This window comes from Gossypium hirsutum, chromosome D04 (assembly GCF_007990345.1).
Source record: "Gossypium hirsutum isolate 1008001.06 chromosome D04, Gossypium_hirsutum_v2.1, whole genome shotgun sequence".
Classification (NCBI taxonomy): Eukaryota; Viridiplantae; Streptophyta; class Magnoliopsida; order Malvales; family Malvaceae; genus Gossypium; species Gossypium hirsutum.
The window spans coordinates 53,852,017-53,867,399 of NC_053440.1; the positions used below are offsets into that span (position 1 = coordinate 53,852,017).

At 32.8% G+C, this 15,383-nt stretch overlaps 1 protein-coding gene across 1 annotated transcript; it reads left to right on the forward strand.

Moving 5' to 3' along the window:
• Positions 1 to 9,484: 9,484 nt before the first annotated feature.
• Positions 9,485 to 10,169, forward strand: LOC107942987 (uncharacterized). Its single transcript, XM_016876713.1, has 2 exons — positions 9,485 to 10,018; positions 10,104 to 10,169. The coding sequence occupies exons 1-2, from the start codon at positions 9,485 to 9,487 to the stop codon at positions 10,167 to 10,169; spliced, it is 600 nt and encodes a 199-aa protein (XP_016732202.1).
• The last annotated feature ends 5,214 nt before the right edge of the window (positions 10,170 to 15,383 follow it).

The following is a 15,383-nucleotide window of genomic DNA, read 5'->3' on the forward strand; positions in this document are numbered from 1 at the left end:
AACTCATTTACGATTACATCTTGTCGCCCCCAGAAAAAAACCCTTTGTTGATTGATGTATCTAACAAAGATACAATCGCCCCTTTAAATTGTTGGAAAATCAAGTTTGGAAAACGTAACACAAAATATATTTGTGGAAAAATCAAAGTTTTAATTTTTTTTTCCAAAAATAAGAATTCGGTTGTGATATCTAAATGAATAAACACTTGATCAAAATTATACCTTTTTGATTCGTCTAAGATGAACGCTTCGATTGAATAGTCTTCTCCACTATCCTTAAGCTCACGTCTGTCGAGTGTGGACTCGCTTCGAATTCGTAAATTTTCCACAAAATTACCGACAGAGTAATTTTGTAATTTTTTTAAACTTTGGGTTCAAGTTGTAAATATAAAAAGTATCTCTAGAAGTTTTCTGAAATAATTTATTAAGAGAATTTTCTCTTGAATTAAAGTGTGTGAAAAATAATAACACATGGCTCTCTTTATATATGAAGAGTTTAGAGAGTTCAATTATGATTAAACTTAATTAATTTAATATTAAATTAATATAATACTTATCAAGATAAATATTAGATTAAATTTAATATCAAATCTATTAAACTAATAAAATATTTATCTATAAGATAAATATTTAATTTAATTTAATATTAAGATAATCAGTTTAATATTAAATTAATAAAATTTTATCAAGATAAGTATTAAATTAAATTTATTAAATTAATATTATTTTTAGAATAGTTAATTTGAAATCAAATTATCTAGTAGAGTCTCAGTAATAGTCTGATTCCTCCACTGTTCAACCACCAAAGGACCACGCGTCGACCACCGAAATGCTGCTATCACCACAACTGACACAGTTGTGTTTGGTGGTGCCATCGCAGGTGCGACACCCAGAGTCAATTTGGTTTGATTCTACGATGACTCAACTGGTCTGGTCCTGCCACCGACTGGATCGTCGGCCCAATTTCACATACTAAGCCCGGTTCGACCAGTTTTTGGGTCTCGGTCTCAGTTTTGGATTCCCAGGCGAAATTTTCGATCTCAGATCCAATTTTCAAGTTAAATTACCTGTTGTGTCAATTGTTTGACATGAAAACTAATTTTCAAAAATACCATATTAATTTTAATTATTTGATTAATTTAATTTTTCTTGATCAAAATTAATTTTCCTAAAAATCATTAAAATTTTTCAAATTAACTTTTCATGAAAATTCTTTAATCAAAATTTCTAGTTGAAAAATTCTCATGACTACTTAATTTAATTCCACATCGAATAAATCAACTCAATTAAATTATTCCCAAAGTCGTAGAGTTTTCTTTTGATTAAAATGCAATCCGATTGAGCTTTTGTTGAGCTAGTGGATGGACCAATCACACATATACAATTAAACTCTAGTAATTGCAATTATGTCCAGAAGCATCATTCCGATAATTCGTAATTTACTTAATCATGGACTCAGTCCACAAAAAGTACCATAACTAAAAACTTCTTATTGTATACTCTTTACGAAACCAATTGATCCAACTGCTTTGTCTAATGACCTCTTCATGTGTGTGTTACCCTCATATGATATCCTCGATTCTTTTGAGTTAATTTTTTTCACTCAATACAATCTTATTTTATCTTATTGTCACTATTATGTCTTCTTAATGATTAATATGACCACTTTCAACAAATAACTGTGATAAATTACTCATTCGAGAACAAGCAACTCGTGGTTACGTTCCATATTTATCAATCCACACAATACTAACTCTTTAATTGAGCTATGAATTCCATTGTTGTTAGTAAATTCATGTCATACATCAGTCATGTACCCAACATACCGGTTATGGGCTCGATCATCTTTAAAACATAAGCCTCCACTTATATCAAAGCACATGAGTTACATACGCATGGTTAGTGACTAACTCAAGTTTAGGTAAATCACAGCATGAGCATCACAAGTGAATTAATTCACAAACGGATTCAGAATTAATTCAACTTGGGTCTAGTCCAATGTATCATTCTTTCAATGAGTACATCTGTGTCTCTACCCGTGGAGTCAACTGCTTCAATAGCTAAAATCAGACATCTCCCCAATTAGAATTGTAGATGCCATGATAATCCTTCTAAGTATTTGAATCAAACGCCCACTTTGATTCTTTTATGGGATTACGGACTTGTTTAGATTATCTACCGAAGTAAGTTGTCTTTCTCGCAATTAAAACGTTCTTACAGTGTCATTCATCATCAGTTTGAACTTAGACAATCAATGAGCTAATATTTGCTTGTCATAATTTCGCTATGCATGCAAAGAATGAAAGACAGAAACACAAAAGACATAATAGTGAAATGTGAAATTAACTTTATTTATTCATTCATCGTTCAAATACATAGAAAACCATTACATTTTTACTACAATATGGACACAATTCCCAACATAAATAGGATTAGATTAGAGTTCTAATCATACTAAAATATCCTTGGAATAATTAGAGTCCAATTGGGAGAAGTAGTTCTTTTTTAAGTCTAAAACGTGGTTGCCAAATAGGAGAACATGTCGTAACATAACAACATCTTGTTCGCCTCGTCACGACATCGTCCATCGTGTCGTCACAACGAGCCAACTTCCTCGTCCCAACATCAAGCATGTGTTGGCCCTTCTTCGATTGTTTTTCAATTCTCGTCTAAGGTGCTTGCAACGTGTTTGATAAATGTGAGGCACACCCCACACCAATTTATGGATCAACCGATTCAACTCTTTATAAAATTCAAAGTTAAGTTGGATTAAATTACGTGTGAAATAAATTCTCCTAGTATATTTTTGTGGCTCACAATGTTCAACTCTTCTTTTTCATGGTTATAAATATCGAAAATCGAATTTAATTTTATGGTTTAAAGAAAACGAAATGAGGAAATATTTGGATTAAATTAAATTTGCTTTTTGCTATCGTTTTGCATTATTGGGGTTGCAATTATGGTGGGGTTGCCAAAGACCTTCTTCACCCAAGTTGTTTTACATGAGTAATTCATTTCATCCATACACAAACTCTCTTTACATTAAATAATAAGCATTCCTACATTCACTCATTTCTCAATGCCTCATTAATAATTGCATACTACAAGATGAGCTAACAATTGGTTTTAGTTAAAATACCACAAACGTTGTGATTGGTGTTGAGGTAAAAGATGTGTATCCGTACAACCAATTTGGGTTTAAGCTTCTGGGAAGTAAGTGATTTGCCTTTATTTGAGCAGTTCTCTTTAGACATAGTGTGTCTGTAGTGTGGATATATCCTTACAATGTGTGTGAATATTAACTTTTATAGTACCAAAACTCACTAACATTAGAAATGCGACATGTAATCAGAATGCATGTGGTATACTCTCGTAACTTTCTTTATTTGGTTGGCATATTTTGACCAAAATCGTTAATATTTTTGTATTGAACATCTTAAAGAATTTTAGTAGCATTTCACTCAAAATAAGTCATGTATAAACCAAACCAAACAAGGACTTTTCGAAGAATTTCAATGTGATCTAGCTCTCTCTTGTTGAAGATATTTGATGACATAACAAGTTTATATCACGAAGATATCTGCCAATTTATTCCATATTCGAAGGCTACATTTTAGATTAGAGATTCACACTAATTGTTTTAAATGTCTACTTAACAGAGGGTTTGTTTTAGTATTCAATAGAGAGAGAAAAAATCACTTACTTTGTTCTAGTGAGAAATTGTCTTTTAGAGCAAAATTATTGTAAGCAAGTTGTTTGAGTTGTTCAATTTGCAAATAAACATTCAAGGAGAAAGACTTAGGGCCTCTTTGGATGGGTGTCTCACACTACAGTATCTAATCTCACCGCCATCGTTATTTTTACGCTAACCACAAGTGAACACACTGTTCATCCAAAGGGGCCCCTAGTGAGGATATTAATCTAGATTAAGCATAGGAGTGTGATTGCAACTTGATGAGTAAGTTGAACTTAAATCATAGCTTGCAATTGTTGATTTATAGTAGATTAATCTTTAGACAAGTTTTAATAGAAAGTTTTTGAATTGTGTAACTAAACTTTGAGTCCATCTCTCATTTTATAATTGTTAGTAAGTTACTTCAGTTGTAACTAAGTGAATATTTGAATGGCAACTTCAATGATTTCACAACTTATATATAGAATTACATTGTTTGTTACACTTTAAGTTTGAACTACATAAATATTTATTTACTTTTTGTTTTGTTACTATCCTTTATGATAACTTAGCAACCACCCATTTTTTTAAAAAAAAGTTGGAAATTTAAAATCAAAATAATTATGCCAATCATTCAAGATTGTTCACTTGTCAAAAATCTAGATAAGATAATTCATATGTGTGGGGCGTGCTTCACATTTAGCATTATGCAAGCACTTAGGAAGACGTTTGACGATTTACGAAAGAAACGGTAAAACAGAGGCGACGTAGTGGCGTGAAGACAAGCGATGTCGCGAAGACGCGACAAAACTCCAAACGAATGTAGCGACGACGTCGCAACGAGCATGCATGGGATGTCACGATGATTTCTCCAAGTTATGCAGTCGTGTTTTAGACTCCAAGCAATACTTCTTCTCCCAATTGAACTCTGATTATTCTAAGGATATTTTAGTATGATTAGAAATCTAATCTTAGTCTATTTAAAGGGGTCATTGTATCCCTCTTTCAATGTGCCAATCAGTAAGCGTTTTTCTTTGAGGGCGACAAGATGTGGCTGCATATGAGTTTTGACGAGAGTTTTGTGGTAACTATGGAGAGAATTTTGTTCCCGAGTTAAGACTCTATTTTCGGGGTTTGATTATTGTACGTTTATTACATTTAGGTTCATTTTCTCCATATTTTACTCTCGTTAGTTTACTCATTTAGTGAAAAGTCGAAGCCTCCTTTGCCTATGGTTTTTATCCTCTTCGAAGGAATATTCCATGTAAAATATTTGTGTTCGATCCTCTCTACATTTCTTGTTCATTGTTTATACAAGTTGATCCCCAACAATTTGTGTATATATAACCATTAAATATATAAATAAAAAAATTAAATATTTAACACTGTTTAATTTATTTTCTTATCGATTTTTGTATTTCATATTCAAATATTAGATTTATTATTCAATATTAATTCATAGTTAGAAAGATATGTCAAAGAATATTTATTACTTAAATTTAATTTGATTGTAATACAAATATTTTAAATATTTGAATTCATTATCAAAATTCAATTTATTAATATAACATTAAAAGTTTTGGATACTGACTATTGATTTATATATTTAAAGGTATTGTTTAAATTTAAATTTTTAAATTTTTAATAAATAATTTAATAAATTATAACATTTTCAATAATTGAATTAATTAAGTTTTTATTTTTTTATTATAAATATAGAAAAATTGAAAAAGATATTGTCTCATTTTTCTCAACTGTTTTTATACTTAATTTTTGTACATTATCATTTTTTTTATCTTTTGAGTAAAAAGATAATGATAGAAGTAATTGTTCTAAAGAAAGTTAACTCTATAAATGAAAAACTCAAATTAAAATTTATTTTTATGGATTGGTAACTTGATTTAATAAAAAAGTTAAATCTTTAAAAATGTTTTTAATTAACATTTTTAATAATTTAATACATATAAATATTGCCAAATTCAAGTTGATAAACTTACCAAGTTTAGTTTAGTATTTTATGAGTTTAATAAAATTTGTTTCCAATGACGTGTATAGTGCCCGTGATTTGATGTTTTAAGTTTTTTAATTTTAATTTATGTAGTAGATGATAATTTAAAAGCGTAATAGAGATGAAATAGTTGATTATATTTTTCATATAAATGATGTAATCTAACCTTGATTAAATTTTATATTTTCTATAATGTGATATTTAAGTTAAACTTTTTCGTATATGTTGATGTGTTTTGATTCTATTGAACTTTTTTTAATAGGTTTACACCAATAAATTTGGTATTGATCTTGATCAGAGTTATCCAAGAGTTTTAACTAATTCACAAAACAAAAATGATAGTACCATTTGAGCTACGCTCCCTCAATATCCTCAGGTTTTGCTTGTTTTTCAACAATCATGGCATCGTGTGCTTGCTCTTCAACAATTGTGTCTCCTATTTATTTAACACAATATACCACAATCGGTTCTCTCTATTTTAACTTGAGGTAATGGTAATCCTTATACTACTTTGTTTCTACCAAAAAAAGATTGATTTTTTAAAAAAGAAAAAAAGTGATCTTTTTAAATTATAAAAAAGGAGTAAAATAGTGAGAGGAAAAATAGGAAACTAAAACAACCAAATTGTTGATGTATGGTTAGCCGTCTTTGTTGACTCATTTATTAAATGTCAATTTTATGTACAAACTACAAATCCAAGTCATCAATTATTACGTCGTAACCACACGTGTGCTCTTTATTGTCTAAATTTAATTTTTGACATAACAAAGGGTATGCCCTAACACCCACAAAAATTGTTGAAGACACCCTTGCAATATTTAAGTTTTCTTTTTCGATCAATGATTTTGACTGGTCAAATTATTTGTTTTCAAGTTAATTAGTTTGATTAATTTATTCGATTTTAAGGGCGAAATAAAAAAAATTTACTATAGAGGAAGCTAAAGATGAATCATGAATTTTTGGGTTAAGTTCAAATTTTATCAATATATTAATTTGTAAATTTTAAAAATTTAAAGGGCTATAAGATAATTTAATTGTTTTTAAGAGGGCCAAGGTCACCATCTATCCTTGTCTACACCCATGTTCAGTTTAATCAAATAAATTATTAAAAATAATAGAATAAATCAAATTAGTTCAACTATTGATTCAGTTGGTTTATCCTGATTTATTTATCAACCGACCAACTCTTTATAAAATTCGAAGTTAAACTGGTTTAGATTACGTGTCAAATAAACTCTCCTAAGATATTTTTGTGGTTCACAAGATTCAACTCTTCTTTTACATGGTTATAAATATCAAAAATCGAATTTAATTTTATGGTTTAAAGAAAATGAAAGGAGGAAATATTTGTATTAAATTAAATTTGCTTTTTGCTCTTGTTTTGCATTATTGGGGTGGCAATTGTGGTGGGGTTCCCAAAGACATTCTTCACTGGTTGTGATAACGGTTGTGGAAATTGGAAATTTGAGTAAGTTTTGAATGAAAAGGCAAAATACCCCACACATATGACTGCTGCTTTACATGCATAATTCATTTCATGCACACACAAACTCTCTCTACATTAAATACTAAGCATTCTCAATGCCTCATTAATAGTTGCATACTATGAGATGAGTTACCTATTTGTTTTAGTTAAAATACCACAAACATTGTGATTGGTGTTGGGGTAAAAGATGTTTATCCATGCAACCAATTTGGGTTTGAGCTTTTGGGAAGTAAATGGTAGGCCTTTATTTAAGCAGTTCCCTTTAGGTATAATGTGTCTATAGTATGGATATATTCCTACAGTTGTGTGTGAATATTAACTTGTAGAGTACCAAAAAAATCACTAACATTACAAGTGCGACATGTACTCACATGCATATGGTATACTCTCGTAAGTTTGTATATTTGGTTAGCATATTTTGACCAAAATCGTTAAGATTTTTGTATTGAACATCTTAGAGAATTTTAGTAGCACTTCACTAAAAATAAGTCAAGCAAGAATCAAACCAAACAAGGATTTTTCGAAGAATTTCAATATGATCTAGAGCTCCCTTATTGAAGAGATTTGATAACATAACAAGTTTATATCACGAAGATCTCTGTCAATTTATTCTATATTTGAAGACTACTTTTGAGATTAGAGATTCGCATTGATTGTTTTAAATGTCTACTTAACAGAGAGTTTGTTTTAGTTTTCGGTAGAGAAAAAAAAAGCACTTATTTGTTCTAGTGAGAAATTGTCTTTTAGAACAAAATTATTGTAAGCAAGTTGCTTGAGTTGTTCAGTTTGCAAATAAGCTTTCAAAGAGGACTTAGTGAGGAGATTAATCTAGATTAAATATAAGAGTGCGACTGCAACTTGGTGAATTGCACTTGTTGATTTATAGTAGATTACTCTTTAGACAAAATCTAATAGGAAGTGTTTGAATTGTGTAACTAAACTTTGAGTCCATCTCTCATTTTATAATTATCAGTAAGTTACATCATTTGCAACTAAGTGAAAATTTGAATGGCAACTTTAACGATTTCACAACTTATATATACAATTACATAGTTCGTTACACTTATTTCATTTGTTGACACCTTGCTTTTTCTTTTTTTTTTCTTTTCTTTTTTGTCATTTTTTTACATTATCGTCCAATAACATTAACATGTGAAAATTCTAAAGAGTAAACTATTTTATCATATGAGATTTAAAAACTTTCAATAGGAAAGTCTTATCTTGTTAAGAGTTGTAGAAATCCTTAATAGGAAAAGTTGTTTGAATGGGGAAAGTTCATGTAAAATGTATAAGACTAAAATTGCAACCGTTACTGAAAATTTAATATTAAATTCTTTGTTAAGTAAGATCTCACAAATGTATTTTAATTCTAAACTATATAAATATTTATTTGTTTTTGTTTTTATTATATTGCTATCCTTTATGACAACTTAGCAACCACCCATTTAAAAAAAGTTGGAAATTTAATTGTTCACTTGCCTAAAAGCTAGATAAGATAATTAATGTGTGTGTATATATAATCGAAGACTTTAATGCGTTATTGTCCTCAAATGATAAAATACGTGGTAGACGATATAGGAGAAGGTGTCCCTTTTTTGGTGAATTAATGGAGTCTGCTGAGTTTGAAGACTTGGGATCCGAAGGACCATCCTTTACTTGGCATAGATGAGGGGTCTCTGAATGCCTTGATAGAAAAATTGAAAATGACGCGCTGGTTAATACTTTTCCTAATTGCATAGTTACTCATCTACTGAGATTAAAACCAGATCACACGCATCTACTTCTCTATTTCAAACCAGAGGGTAACTTGCCCAAAGGTAGACCCTTTTGATTCTTGGAAGGTTGGGTTCACCATCCGAGGTTTGCTGATTTTTTTAAAGATAATTGGAAAATTTATGGGAATATGACGGACTCTCTTGCTCATTTTACCTCAAGAATAAAATCTTGGAATAAGTTTCTCTATGGTCACATTGGCGTTCGTAAAAAAACAACTTTTGAGAAAGCTTTCATGTATTCAAAAGGAGATGGAAAGCACAAGTTTTGATAGTTTAGTTCGATTAGAAATAAAAGTACGAGATGAGCTGGAATAAGTTCTTCATTATGAGGAATTATTGTTGAAATAGAAAGCTACGTGTAATTGGTTGAGTTTGGGGAACTATAATACCACCTTTTTTCACAGAAGTACGTTACAAAGAAGGAAGCATAATTGGATCTCGACCCTTAAAATTGAGGAGGGTGAGTGGCTCTCTGAAGAAATAGTTTTACAATAGGAGGCAATCAAATTCTTTCAAAAATTATATGGGGAACATCCTACTAGAATGAGAGATCTGCCATCTAAGAATTTTCCAAGACTTGATTCTAGTGATATTCTCTTTTTAGGCAAGGCAGTTTCAAAGGAAGAAATCAAGACAGCTTTATTTTGTACGTTTCCGCTAAAGGCACCTAAGATTGACGTGTTTCGTGCTTTTTTATTTCAGACTCAGTGGAATTTAGTTAGGGATGTTGTGTGTGAGTGGATTCAAAATGTTTTTAATGGACAAGCTATTAACCCGTATTTGGATAATACTTTAATTGTCCATATTCCAAAGAGCATTAGCCCTGTGAGTTTTGCCCATTTCAGGCTAATCAATTTATGTACGGTTCTTTACAAATTAGTTATAAAGTTAATAGCAAATCACTTCAGAGTTGTATTTCCAAAGATCATTGCTCCGGAGCAAGTAGGGTTCATAGCAGGAAGGAACATCACAGATAACTTTTTTTTTGCACAAGAAGTGATCCACTCCATGAGATGTAAGCAAAAACGTAGGAAGTGGATGGCAATGAAAATTGATCTTGAGAAGGCTTATGACAGAGTCAGTTGAGAGTTTATTGATACCTCATTGAAAGCTACAGGTATACTTGATTTCCTTCTAAATGTTATTATGTTTGCCATTACAGGTTTTTCCATGCAAGTCTTATAGAGTGAGATCTGACCGGCATCCCGCATATGGGATAAAACTATGAATTTATGAAACAGTTTTTAAAACCCAATTTTACTGCAAGCGTACAAGTCAATTATAATATTTATAGTGTTAGAATGGAACACCAGAGTATTCCAATGATAAAACCCAAAAGAGATGACGATTGGGCAATAGCTAACATCACTCAATATTGTCAGAGGTATCACGATATACTTCCATTGGGTGTCGTTCTCGCTCATTTTCCACCTCCGACACGTCCTTACATCACTCAATCACACGTTAGGCCTCCCAATGGCACTATTGGCCAATTTGGGTCACAATATAGGCAAAAATGAGACATTTTCACTTACTAACACAAAATCTAAAAATAACGAAAAACTATGCTAAAGATGCTATTTTGCTTGAGAAAAAGCTCATTAAGCACGTCGGAAGAGCTTAATTTTCCACATCAATTCGTGGTCGATCAACTCCCCTACACTTAATTCTTTGCTTGTCCTCAAGCAAACACACATAACATGCAAAAGAAAATATGACCCTTGGACTAAATTAGGCAATTAGGTTACATAGTAGTAAAACATCAAACTCGTATGAGATTTACCTCAATGCAACTTAAGAATGATAGCTAGCTAATTTATTTACTCCTAATGTTAACATTATTAGTTCCATAAGTTTTTGGTGAGTCTCCGAGATCCTTTCGACGACCTATGTTGTGTTCAAGGGATATCTATATGATCCGATCGATTGCGTAAAGCCCGCAGTAGTAACGGAACCGTGGAAAGTACACAGGAAAGACAGTTCTTTTCTAATAGGAGTGAGATTGCAACTTGGTGAGTAAGTTAAACTTAAATCACATCTTGCACTGGTTGATTTATAGTAGATTACTCTTTAAACAAAATCTGTAATGGCCCAAATTCAAGGCTATCGGAATAGTGGTTTCGTAACCACAAATCCGATTTAAAGAGAAATTTATTTTAATATTTTTGCATGAATATTGGTATGATAGGAAAACCGTATGAAAATATTGATAGAAAAATTTTACTGATTTAGTGGTTAGTTAGAAAAAAAAAGTATTGAAGAAATTGGGTAAAAATAAGGTATCGAGACCTTGATCTCATAAAATCGAGTCAAAAATATTTTTATAAATATTTATGAAGTGTTAGTAAAATGGTATTAAAATTTTGTTAGAAAATTTTAATGTTTGGGTAGTCAATTAAGTAAAAAGGACTAAATTGAAAAAGGTATAAAAGTTACTAGAAGGATTAAATAGCTCAATTGTTAAATGAGGAGGGACATAAATTGCAAATAACCCCAAAATGAGATATTTTGGGTGGCAATAGCTGAGAAAAATCAGGAGAATTGAAGAATTAAGGGTAAAATTGGAATACTGCAAAAATTTGCTTTAAAAGTTAGGACTAAAGTGGAATATCTAGAATTCTCTTCATATTTTCTGCACTCTCATCAGCCAAAAATGTCCTAAGGGTTTCTTCAAGTTGGTTTTTCATAATTTTTGCACCAAATCCAGAAAGTTCAAATACAAAGCTAGATCGAGGAAATGAAAAAGTTCGGGATTAGTAGATTTTTTGTTTACGAACAAGTATCGAGGTAAGTTCGTGTAACTTGAATTATATTCCTAAATGCTTGAAATGTTTGTTATTGATGTGAATATGATTTGGATGTTTATTGTATGATAATTGATGAAGTATTGATATTCTTGATGAAAAGAGGAAATAAATCTCGGTTGAATGAAAGGAAAATTCAATGGATCTCTGAAAAGGAATTGACGGTAAAAAGGATCTAGCTCGGACGGGTGATCCTATTCTGCTATAGCCCTCCCGAAGAATATGTGGAAAATAGATTTAGCCCGGACGGGTAATCCGAATTAGGGTCTGAATTTAGCCTGGACTGGTAATTCAGATCCAAGCTCATTAGAGTAATTGTCGTTGCAGGGGATTTAGCCTGGACTGGTAATCCCGACAATACTCTATGAGTTTATATTACAGGGGATTTAGCCTGGACTGGTAATCCCGCTGTAAGGATGAGGTTCGCAGGAGTGTGCTCTCTGAAATGGAAATGTGTGCACATGAATATGAATTGACGGACCCGGAATATGTACACTTAGGTGTACCCCTGAAAATCCATCGAAATTCCAAGTAGTTCAACGGGATAAATATAGAAAAATAGCAAGGAAATGGAAATCATGGAATTGATGAGCTCATCAATCATGATATATATTATTGATACGTAGAAATTATTGGACTAATTTGAATGTTGAGTTTGTGCATGATAGGGGAATAATGTATTGAATGGATGTATGAATGTTTATTGCATTCTATAAAAAAATATTAGGTAAGTATAATTCTTGTTACATGAGCTTACTAAGCACAAAGTGCTTACCCTGTTTCTTTTTCCCCTGTTTGTAGAGTTAAGAGCTCGGAGGTCGGATTTGGTCAGAGACACATCACACTATCAACCTCAAGATCTCGGTACATAAAGAAACTTTATTTTGGAAATCAATGGCATGTATAAGCTAGTAAAGTAGATGTTAATGTGGAATGAATGTATGGTTAGCCATTAATATGGCTAACAAATTTTTGTTTTGGTATGTGATAAGATTATCTTAAGAATACGGTAAATCTATCTTGAAAATATTTTGAAATGGATTGGTTGGGTTGGATTGGTCTCGGTTTTAAAATTTTAGGGAAGAGTAGATATTTATAAACGGGTTATATTGAGTAAAAAAAATTATTCAGTAAAATCTGGTAATACCTCGTATCCTATTTCGACGACGGATAAGGGTAGGGGGTGTTACATTTATTGGTATCAGAGCTACGGTTTAACCGGTTCTCGGACCGACGTAGCAAATATGATATTAGCTATACATGCCATTTGAATTATTATTGATAGTGTGATATCTCCTGACCATTTGAAATGTGATTTTCTTATAGTAAATGTCTACCGACCGAGCTCAACCCGAGGAAGCAGGGAGTCATGCTCCGGCTTCAGAACATAGAGAAGTTGAAGCTACTAGTAGTAGAAGGTCCGAGACAAGGGACCAAGGTGAATAGGTTAAAATGGCCTTCTATCAAATGATGAATGAATGGTTTGCTCAGTATATAAGAACTAACCCTGTAGTGCAGCAAGCTCAAGCTCCTCCTCCCCCTTCTCCTCCTCCACCAGTTCCTGAGATTCCACAGGGTACAGGTACTGAATCTATCAGAAAAGGGAAAGCTCCGGTTGATAAAATTAAAAAATATGGGCAGAAGAATTCAGAGCTGCAGTTGATGATGATCCCGAACGGGCTGAGTTTTGGTTAGAGAATACTATTCGGGTTTTGGAGGAATTATCTTGCACACCAGAAGAGTGTCTGAAATGTACAGTATCATTGCTAAAAGATACAGCTTACCACTGGTGGAATACTAAAGTTTCAGTTGTTCCGAAAGGAGAAATCACATGGAAATTCTTTCAGACCGAGTTCAGAAAGAAATATATCAGTTAGAGGTTCCTTGATCAGAAGAGAAAAGAATTTCTTGAGCTAAAACAGGGCAACAGATCGGTATCTGAGTATGAAAGAGAATTTGTCCGATTAAGCAAATATGCTCGAGAATGGGTAAAATTAGAAGCCGAGATGTGCAAACGATTTGAAGAAGGGTTGAATGAAGAGATTAAGCTACTGATCGAAATTCTTGAAATTCGAGAGTTTGCTATCCTTGCAGAGCGAGCTTATAAAGCAGAAGAACTGAGCAAAGAAAAGAAACAAGCTGAAAGAGAAGCTCGGGTTTTCAGTAAAAGATCGATGGAAAAATCCCAGTTTTCTGCTTCAAAGAAATTGAAGAAATACCAGGATCGTTCTACCTCAAATACTAGGTATTCGGGTAAAGAGCGAGGTTTTCAACGCACTAATCCAAGACCTTCCACTCCATTAGTGACCAGTGTTGGCAGTGTTGGCACCCCTAAGCCGAGATGCCAGTACTGTAATAACCTCACTTTGGTGAATGCCGATTAAAGAGCGGGGCTTGTTACCGATGTGGTTCTTTTGATCATTTCCTCAGAGATTGTCCAGAAAGTGGTGAAAAAGAAGTTGAACAGACATCGAGGCCGAGTAATCCAGTTTCGAGGGGTAGGCCACCTCGACCATCTGGTGATGTCGGTGGTAGTCGAGGAGTTACGAGAGATACTGCAGGCAGGCCTGAGGCATGAGCACCTGCTAGGACATATGTCATATGTACTAGAGAAGATGCTTCAGCACCCGATGTTATTACTGGTACATTTTCTTTACTTGATACTGATATTACTACATTGATTGATTCTGGTTCTAAACATTCATACATATGCACAAAATTAGTATTTGTTAAAAATTTATCTGTTGAACCTACTGAATTTGTGGTTAAAGTCTCGAACCCCCTAGGCCAGTTTGTGATGGTAGATAAAGTTTGTAAAAATTGTCCACTGATGGTAAAAGGTATTTGTTTTTCGGCTAACTTGATATTACTTCCTTTTGATGAGTTCGATGTGATACTGGGTATGGACTGGCTAACTCAGCATGATGCAGTAGTAAACTGTAGACAGAAATATATTGTATTGAAGTGTCAGAATGGAGAAATACTTCGGGTTAAATCTGATCAGACAGAGGAATTATCTAATGTGATTTCAGTGATGACAGCTCAGAGGTGTATTAGAAAAGGGTGTGATGCTTATTTGGCATATGTGTTAGACACTAAGGTCTCTGAGTCAAAGATCCAGGCAGTGCCAGGTGTATGTGAATTTTCTGACGTGTTTCCAGAGGAATTACCGGGGTTGCCACCATAAAGAGAAGTGGAATTTTCTATAGAATTGATTCCGGGAACTACTCCAATCTCCATATCTCCGTATCGTATGGCTCCTACAGAATTAAAGGAGTTAAAGACACAGTTGCAAGAACTTGTTGACAGGGGTTTTGTTCGACCGAGTCATTCACCTTGGGGTGCTCCGGTTCTATTTGTGAAGAAGAAGGACGGGTCTTTGAAATTGTGTATCGACTACCGACAGCTCAACAAAGTCACTATAAAGAATAAGTAACCATTGCCTCAGATTGATGACCTGTTTGACCAATTGAAGGGTGCCACTGTATTTTTTAAGATTGATCTCCGATCGGGTTATTGTCAGTTACGGGTAAAAGAGTCAGATGTACCAAAAACAGCTTTTAGAACCAGGTATGAGCATTATGAGTTTCTGGTTATGCCGTTTGGGCTGACTAATGCACCTGCAGTATTTATGGACT